The 9925-nt window shown below is 46.8% G+C and overlaps 1 protein-coding gene across 1 annotated transcript; it reads right to left on the reverse strand.

The window, feature by feature from the left end:
* Window positions 1-4931: 4931 nt before the first annotated feature.
* Window positions 4932-8740, reverse strand: LOC144147032 (uncharacterized). Its single transcript, XM_077679060.1, has 3 exons — window positions 8670-8740; window positions 6208-7165; window positions 4932-5073 (listed from the first exon to the last, which is right to left on the reverse strand). Coding segments are annotated over exons 1-3 (963 nt in total). The 5' UTR covers window positions 8673-8740; the 3' UTR covers window positions 4932-5071.
* Window positions 8741-9925: the final 1185 nt, after the last annotated feature.

The following is a 9925-nucleotide window of genomic DNA, read 5'->3' on the forward strand; positions in this document are numbered from 1 at the left end:
CGTGCTTTATCGTGAAGGGTTTTATGCTGTCTTAGCACGTTCGCTCTGTCACATAACCGCCTGTCACTTCTTGAGCAAGATGTTCCAACAGACCGAAAATTAGACGGCATCTTCAGTTTGCAGAGATTCGGAGCAGCCACAATCCCCGGCAACAACATGCTAATCTCCCCATTGCCATCTTTTCCAAATCTTATAAAGGGGCATGCACCGATGCCTTTCAGCAGCAATGCGCTCATTAATCTATTCTAACCAACACGGCTTCATGCCCGGAAGGTCAGTAAAACCAACTCTCGCCTGTATTCTAAACGACATCGGCCCTCCAGTGCTCTCTCGCCAACAGGTTGATACACTATATTTCGACTGCAGCAATGTCTACGACGGTATTAATAATGATTCACTTCTTTTCAAAGTGTCAGCATGTGGTTTAAACAGCGAGTGCTGCCAGTGACTGGGCAGTAACATAAAAGGGAGTTGTAATTATGTTTGTTTGAAGGCGTTACCTCCCGGCCTTTCGCATTTATTTCAGGGATACCTCAAGAGTCGACACTGAGACCTCTTATATTTAACGTTTTTTTTTATGGCACCCATTCCTTTATTAGTCCCTGTTCACTCACTCAGTATGTCGACTGTCAGTATACCGACAGTATGTCAGTATGTCGACACACTCCAGCGCGTGCACACTCCAGGGGATGATCGCGTTCCGCTGCAAAATGACATCAACGCAGTTTCGGCTTGGTGCGACAGCAACTATTTAAAGATTAATCTTTCAAAAACTATCGTGATATCGCACTGCCCAACTGCGAACGCGCCTTCAGAAGTCACTCCTCCACCAACTGCTAGCTTTGTCAGGCTTTGTACAAAAAGAACTTTGAGGGTGGCGGCTGTCCGTGGCTTCGAGACGGGTCGGATAACTTAAGCGAAGAGATTGCCAAAGCTCGTCACGATCACCCTACTGCGTGACACCTCATTTACAGCCGCGCACTAGTACGATCACGGGAAAACTACTACCGGTCTTATCTTCCCGAAGCAGTCCGTCGCTACACCAAAACGTGTCGAGAATGCCAGCGACGAAAAAAACCACCAAAGCGTCCTGCCGCGCTTCTACACCAGATCGAACCGCCGATGGCTCCGTTCCAACAAGTGGAGATGAACCTTCTGGGCCCTTTCTCAACGTCAAATGCAAGAAAACGCTAGGTCAGCGTCGCGACTGACCACTTGGCTAGGTACACCGAAACAAAGGTGCTTTTATCGGCTACCGCAACTGAGATAGCATCATTTTGTTTATCGCTACCGCAACTGAGATAGCATCATTTTGTTTATCGGAAACATAGTTCTACGATACGGCGCGCACGAGGTCATATTCACCGACCGCGGTTCTGTGTTCTGCTCCCAACTAACTGAAGATGTTCTACGCTTGAGCCACACCACCCATCTCAGAACTGCGGCGTATCATGCGCAGACAAATGGATTGACAGAGCACCTAAACAAAAACCATATAAGTCGCCGCGTACGAATAATCTCCTAAACAAGACAATTACAGATATGATGGCAATGTACGTCGATGTGGAGCATCGGACGGGAGTTGAAGTGTTACCGTCCGTGACCTTCGGATACAATACCGCCATCAGCGGCACAACAGAATTTTTGCCATTCCAACTAGTGCATGGCCAGCAAGTGACCACAATGATCGATGCTATGAAGCCACTTCTCCCTGATGACGACACTCACGAATGATGCCTATTCATTCCGCAACGTGCAGAGGAGGCCCGACAACGGGCCAGGTTCATAATAGAGGCTCACCAGCACAGAGACGCTGGCAATTTTAATCTCCGACAGCGGGACACGCACTTTAAAATACAGGCGATAAGCTTTGGGTATGGACACCTGTACGCCACCGCGGACTGAGTGACGAGCTTCTTAAACGCTGTTTGCGGCTGTATAAGGATAATGCCTCCTGTCGGGGACATCCACTACGAGGTACTCCTAGATGGAGATCATGTATTGGCCTGCCGGCCTCTAACCCGGACGCCGTTCGTGCTCTGCGCCTTTTCACCCTTAGAATTCAGGTATGGCTTCCCAGACGCGGCGGAATCACCACGATAATGCTGTCGTTTAACAGCATTGGGGAGATGCTGCTTTCTCCAAGAGAGGGGTAATGGCACAAGCCAGAACACAACTGCGAATGCGGCCTTCGGAAGTCACTTTTCCACCAGGTGCTAGCTATGTCGCAAACGAGTCTCTCCATCACCACCCTCAAGAGTTTATCATCAGTATCATACCCTCTACATTTACCATCAGCAGACGGGAAGAAGTCGTCGCACAGACTCTGCAAGCGCTTGTACGCTACCTTCAATTAGCGACCATTTTGTGCGTAAAACCATCATGGGTAACCATCAAACACTAAGGGGCAGCGTCTCATCTGTGACAGATCACTTGTAGGATTTCCCCTTTCATGTTTACACTTTCTGCTCGGTGAACTCGTAAAACGCGCTACTGTAGCGCGTGATTTGGGTGTAATGATGGATGTAAAACTACTTTTCAACCCGCATGTGAACTACCTGACCAGCTTCTGTTTCCGCACTATTGAGACGATTCTCAAGGCTACCAGAATATTCACCGATAATGCTTCGTCTAGATGTACCGCGCTCCAATTATACATAAGCTTGATTTTTAGAGTGCAGTTTGGAATTGTTTAGGCCCTTCATCGTCCATTCGACTAGAAAAGTTTTTGAAGCGCTTCACAAGAACCGTATATTGTCGTACTCGGTACCGAGCCATTATGGGCATGGCGGGTTTATGAAGCTTCTGAGTCAAGATGAGATATCTATTACGCGCTTCAGGCGTGACCACTGTTTTCTTTTTAACGGTATTCGTTCCAATTTTGACTGCCCGTGCCTGGTCAGCTTTGTCCGCTTCGAGTTCCCAGCATACCACTCTGCGCACGTGCTTAGTTTCATGTTGACAGAACAATGAGCCTGGCACCAGCTACCCCACGTCACCGTGCGTTTAGCAGCCTGTTGTCACCTTCTATTGGCAAGTTTTGAAATGACATGGTTCTATGGGAGCGCTTCTTCAAAAATAAGGTATTTTGAATACGCATGGTTTGGGAAGTGACACCGGCACTTGTCCCTCGGTTCTTATGCTTCTTCACAAAAAGCTCCACCTTGCTTTTGCTTGTAGGTGGTCCCCGATGCATACTCTGTACGTGCCAACTGAGCACTTGTTGCTCAGAAAATGGTTTTTCTTTCATTAATCACACTCTACTTTTGCATATATCTACACCTTTTTTACTCACTTTTGGTGTATCACCCTTCCTTGTATGTTGTCTGTTTGTATGCCTTATATTCTTCATGCACCCAGTGTATCGCCATCGAAGTGACAGCGCTGATGATGAAGACTTCAAATAAATAAATCAGTGATACCAAGAAGGCTTTGCTGCATTAACGAAGCTTTAGGATGAACCATTACATCCCAGAAATGAGAGAGCCATTTCGCATCCCTCGAGATACAGATGAAATAGGTTGGCTTGAAATGCCTTCAAGGAACTGGGAGGCTTACTAGACTGGGAGGCTTACTAAAAGGGTTCAACTTTCATTGAGGACGACTCAGTGAGCAATGGAACGGAAGATGATAGGTGTAACATGAAGCGACAAGAAGTGCGCGGAGTGGGCCAGGAAACAAACGCGTGTTAAGGACATACTAGTACAAATTAAGAAGATATAGGTATTGCCAGGGCATGGAATGCGAAAGCAAGATAACCATCGGTGATTAAGGGTAACACAGTGGATCCCTAGAAAAGGCAAGCTTGGCAGAGGGCGGCAGAAGCTCAGATGGGCGGATGAGATCAAGAAGTTTGCGGAGATAAATTGCTCGCATTTAGCACAGGACCGGGATAATTGGAGATCCATGGAAAAGGCCTCCACCCTGCTGTGGGCGTAGATAGGCTGGTGGTGACGATGATGACGATGATTAATGTGAAAGAAAATTACGCGTCTCTTGGCCGGAATCGAACCTGGGTCTGTGGCGTTATGAAGCCGCCGTCTATTCGATTGCTCCATTTTTACACGGTCGAACAGAACGCCAGGAAGCAGGCCCCAATTCACGCCGTACACCCCAAACCCAAACGTTAGCCCTCCAGAGTGCACACGCGAGAGTGTCTGTGGGTATTCTAGAGTAGTGGCGCGCATAGCGTTTCATACCAATATACACTAGAGGGAAATCTGGCGCCACTGTCTAGGGAAGCCACGCTTCAGCGAGCGTTCCCTCATGTACCGGCAAGGCACGTTCCACTTGTCCTTGGCATGGCTCACGAGCAGGCTGAAAAGTTGCCTCTGGCTGCAAGAATGCAACAATATTACTGCAGAAGATTAATCAAATTTGTTTTGTTATTATAAAATCAAAGCTACAGAAAGGTGGATTTGAGAGGTATTATTTAGAAGCTTCAGACAAGATGAACAAAACACAATATTACCCGTTTTGATTAATTTTGGCTTCAAGACAAAAAAGAAGCCATGTGGCTAACCAAGCCAAGGAGGCGAGGGACGTCGCTAGCTGCAACGGCGCTGCCTACGGCGGCCCTCGAATGCAGCGCCAGATTTCCCTCTAGTATATATTAGTGTGAAACTCTATGGTGTCGCGTACCTCCAGATTGCTGCGGGCTCTCAGTGTGGGATTGACCAACCAAGGAATCCATCCCGACCAATCTTCTCGTTCAACCATGCTCGTGGTCAGACGGAGGAGCATGATTTTTAGTTACTGATAGCCCCAGAGGCATTTTTCTTTAGCTCTCGAGAAGAGTATTTCTTTATTTCGGTCCGTTGGATGCATTTCCAAAGTTTTGGCCTGGCGTCAAACGAAAACAAGCAGGATAGAACCTTGAGCCGGAGCAAATAACCAACTGACATTCAAGTATTTGAAGCAGAAAACCAATGTTCTAATCAAAATTTCTTTCTTTTATTGCAGTATCATTTCCTTGTTGCCTTGACAGTAGGGCCAACAAAAACAGACCGCTCATTTTTGTTCAAAGTTTGTATGAATTACAGAATATTTATCCGGTGGAGGGAACGGATATTTCTGAAAAACAGAAAAGGGAGAACATATTATAATGTGCTGTTAGAGGTGCATTCCACAATTTTGAAAAACAGAAATACCTGCCCAATACTTGCACAATTTTAGCATAGAATTGCTTAAATACAGGCCGAGCCTAATGGCAGACACATTGCAAAAACCAATGAAACAGATTCTTCCTTCTAAGGGTCAAAATGCTATGGCAAAAGAAAGCGATAACTTGGCCGAAAATGTAGAGGCGTCATGTCCAAAAGATGGCATACAAAAGAGGTAGATGATGACAAAACATAGGGCCAGCGACTGAAGCATAGTGTAGGCAATGTTTCCAACAAAGGAATCAATGATTAAGCTGATTCTCATCAAATTTCTCAGAGTCGTTTCCTGACATAAATTTAGGTAGAGGTAACAATGTTTTGCTGCACTAGTATTCATGAAAAAAAGAACCTGGGGCCTCCAGGACGCGGCACAATAACCCATCCTAATCTGCAACACTGCTAGGTTACTAAGTGAGGAAAGATTGAAGGGATGAATGCGAATTACCCTTATTTTTAAAAAACTGCTATAGTGATATATACTGAAGCGTAAATGGTAATTTCAGAATGCTTCTTGCAGGAGTAGAACTTCGGCGACTACCGAAGAGCCTTCTTGATGAATCACTTTTTTGCCTATACATGAAGCGCGGGCATGTCTCAGTTCATATATATAATAAAACAGGGAAGATGATAAAGGGAAATTACGATGATAAAGTCGCCAAGAATTCTAAATGCGCGTCATACAAGTATTCTTAGGCGTCATCGTAGTTGTTTCGCAATGTACAAAAACCCTCATAAGACTTCTGAGCTACGGTACGGTCAAATCATGCCGGGCATAAAAAGCATATTAAAAAATGAACGATACTAACTTTTTCATTCAACGGCGTGCTCAACTGTAATTATCAGGACAAATAAAAGCAGCTGTAAATGTTACCTGCCATTGAGGTCGCCCATCTGAAGGCTGCTTAGTGAAAACTAAAAACCAATGTTGTGGGACTCGCCCATCTGAAGGCTGCTTAGTGAAAACTAAAAACCAATCTTGTGGGACTCTAACTGCTTTGGGCTACTTCATAATCCAACCCGGAGGGAACATGTGAAGAGAACTTACACTTCCTCTTGCGCAGGAGGGTGGCGTAGTCGAAGGGAGAGCCAAGCCCGTAGCCGTAGTTCAGGCCATAAGCGCCGAGACCGTGGCCGAAACCATAGTGGCCAATGCCATATCCGAGGGTGTTGACACCATATCCGTAAGCTGGGGCGGCGTATGCGAGGTTGTATGAGGCAATGAGTGGAGAAGAGTTGGCGACACCATAGGAGGCAACGAGTGGGGCAGCCTGGGAAACGGTGGCCACAGCAGGGGCGTGCTGGACAGTGGTAGTTGCGACGGCTGGGGCAGCGACCGCGGCAGTAAGTGGGGCAGCGTGGGCGACTGTGGCCACAGCTGGGGCGTGGTGAACCGTGGTGGTTGCGACTGCAGGTGCAGCGACCGCGGCAGTGAGCGGGGCAGCGTGGGCGATGGTGGACACATCTGCGGTGTGGTGGACGGTGGTAGTGGAGACGGCAGGGACAGAGACAGCGGTAGCGACTGGAGTTGCCTGGGCGACGGCGGCCACAGCTGGAGCGTGGTGGACGGTGGTGGTAGCAACTGCCGGTGCACCGTGAACCGTTGCGACAGCAGGGCCAGCAGCGTAAGATGCAACTGGTGCAGCGTGGTAGCTGGTGACACCGGTCACCGCTGGTGCAGCGGCATAGGTGGCAACGGGAGCAGCGGCGTACGTGGTAAGAGGGGCAGCCTGAGCAACGGTGGTCACGGCTGGAGCAGCTTGGTAGGTGGACACGGTCTTGGTGACAGCTGGGGCAGCCACGGCGTAGCCAGCGGCTGGGGCATAGCCATAACCGAGGCCGAGACCAGAGTATGCGACGCCGTTGCCTAGTCCGTAGTTGGATAGGCCATAGCCACCGTAGCTGAGGCCGCCGTAGCCAAGGTCATAGCCTAGGCCGTAGCCAGACACACCGATGGAGGTTGCGAAGGCGCTACTGGCCAGTGCAAGGATAATGCAGGAACGAATCTGAAATTTAAGAGGAAACAGTGCAGTCTCATGTTGTTTATTTCAGCGGTTTAGCTTTTTTTGTCTTCTGATCTACAAACGGAAATACTACGCCTATTCCTGTTTACATATTATTTCATGAGTTCCCGAAGCAAAGGAGAGTTATACTAAGGGTAGATAAAATGTCCACTCCGATCCCATTTCTACCCAAGAAAGATTAATAAAAAATGGCCCGAGTAACTAAATTTTCTGTATTTACCCCTTCCTAAAAATGATTCGACAAGTGAAAATGGAAAGCTCAGAGTATTTCACAGAAAAAACAAACTCACACATATGTGTGGGCTGGGCTTCTATTCGTATTATCTACGGGTAGTAAGAATACCATGAAAACGGCATCAGGCACAGATAAACTGAATTTTTACGTATTATAGGTTTCATATTGTTTGTAGGAGTACTTATATTATAAACAGGAATTTGTGAAAATAAATAATTATGAAGATTTAATATATATTTAATAATGATAATTGATATTATTATCACAAGTAATTACGGAACTAGTTCAAGGTTAAAGCAAAAAAGGTAATTACCAACTAGCCAGCACAAAACCGCGAATAAATGAGATACAAAGAAAGCAAGAAAAAAATATTTATCGCTAGCGTTGCAGTACACGAGCCCGCCACCCAGTACCGCCTGGCAAAATTTTCGTGGCGACGAAAGCGCAGCCCACACATGTGTAAGAGTGGATTTTTCAAGCGTAATGACGGAACGCACACGAAGGGAACGGGTGTATTTTTTAGCCGATCGTGTTTTTCCATGTCACGCTAGTCGCGTCTTACGCTTGTTATTCAGAAAATACGAGAATAGCGAGAATAAATATCAGTTTTCGTCTTGAAGGCGACTAGCGTGATCGCACTGACTGAGGCGCCGCTTTTAATGTGCGAATTCTCGCCCTCATGGTGGGTTAATGGGTGAACTACCGAAACCAATAAAGCCTCGGAAGCGTTCGCAGCGACTACCCAGGGCTGTGAAACCGAAACCGAAACAGGTGCCATTTTGCAAACGAATTTGAAGACTCGCACGTTTGCGTGGGCTGGGCCGTAAAAGGCTATAACCATACAGATCTGATAGGCGCTGATTGCGAGCAAATTAAAACAATTTCTGCCTTTGTGGAATGTTTCGGAGAAGCCAATTTCTTATTCATGATTGCGACTATTCTACTTTATTCCCGCTATGTGGCTCTCAATCACAATACTGCATTGTTGCTTGTATTTTCGTGTGAGCCGTTATTTATTCAGGGATTTCTTAGTTGCATGGTTTCCATATTGCACATATGAAGCCATACACAAATCCCCGCATTTAAATAAGTACTCTCCTTCAGTCTGCAACTGGTAATGTAAACCAAAGTTACCTCTTCCGCTCTAAAACCAATAATACGCTTCATGTCGTAGTCGCCAAGTCATGCACATTATTTAGAATAGATAATAAAATCGAAGTGTTCCTTGAAGGTTTTAGGAGAGCTGCTTACCATGGTGTCCTCGGCTGCTGATGGTCGAAGTGGTGACTTCGTAGCCCCATTAGCTCGCTTTTATACAAACCTGCTCACTACTACTGTGGACTGTTTGCTGAGGCAACAATGTTTCAAAAACGTAGAGAGGAGGAGCAGCAACATTTTCAAATGGTAAAAACCAATAAGGCAAGCAGCGAAAGCGACATTTCTGCAGGCACCAAGAGCTGCCGCAAAAATAACAACCGGGCGTGGTCTGGCGAAACTTTTCACCTGACCAGGAATATAGGGGATGTCCACTGCGACTAGACTGACTAGACGTTACAGCCTGCACTCAAATATTAAGCAATTTCGCGGTAATGCTAAACACGTGTAATTGGAATCAGTTGAATGCGATACCAGTCTTAGAAGTGTATAAGCGCAAAACATCACTTGTTTTCGCCAACGGTTTGTAAGTGCTCGTAAAAGACTGGTTTCGGTACAGCATTCCAAAAAAATGTAACGAAACTAAAATGGGACTGAGTTATTCCTGCTTTCTTTATCCCACGTTTCACGTCTATTCCTAAGAAAACATTTACCTTGGGTTCCGATATGCGGACATCCATATAGCGAAAGGAAACTAATACTGCAAACGCATCACGACTCGTTAAGGCGCGACTATTGGTACTCTGCGGACAGGCTTACCACTGTCGAACGTTTTTTTTAACCTGCAACAGTTGGAGCGAGCATTCAGCTTCCTATCACTTCTAGTTGCACGCCACCTATGGTGCGAGTGAGCATAGTTTTTACGCTCTGTCTTCGGTCCTTCTCTCGTTTTTGACACTTTTGGTCTTCTCACAGACGGTGTCGCCAGTTTCAGGCTGCAGTGTACAATGGCGAGCTTTTTTCTGTTCAGTCATTGTGTTCGCGCCCACCACAGACGTACAACCTGGCGATCGCACAACCTGGCGCCTCGACATGTCAACTATCGCCCGAACAAGGCGCACTCACCGGCCTCTGCTTCGGCAGTTTAGGAGGCAACACGTCCCCTCTACCCCTGGCAGCGTCGTTTTCACTGTAACTGCTTAGATCGGCTAAGACCATACGGAAGACGGTCATTTCCGATTGCACCGTAACAAGTCCTCAGTCATAGTAAATGTCAGAATACTGATTTTGTCCATGCCGGAATCGCGCCCACCCGGGTGAATACCGCCGCCCTTAAAAAGTGTCGTCAAAAACAACTGTTTACGGGAAGTCCTGACTTCTGGTCCTCGCCAGAGGAAGTACAGTTCTGTCCG

This window comes from Haemaphysalis longicornis, unplaced genomic scaffold (assembly GCF_048455015.1).
Source record: "Haemaphysalis longicornis isolate Haplotype H1 unplaced genomic scaffold, Haemaphysalis longicornis Haplotype H1 scaffold_7, whole genome shotgun sequence".
Taxonomy (NCBI): domain Eukaryota; kingdom Metazoa; phylum Arthropoda; class Arachnida; order Ixodida; family Ixodidae; genus Haemaphysalis; species Haemaphysalis longicornis.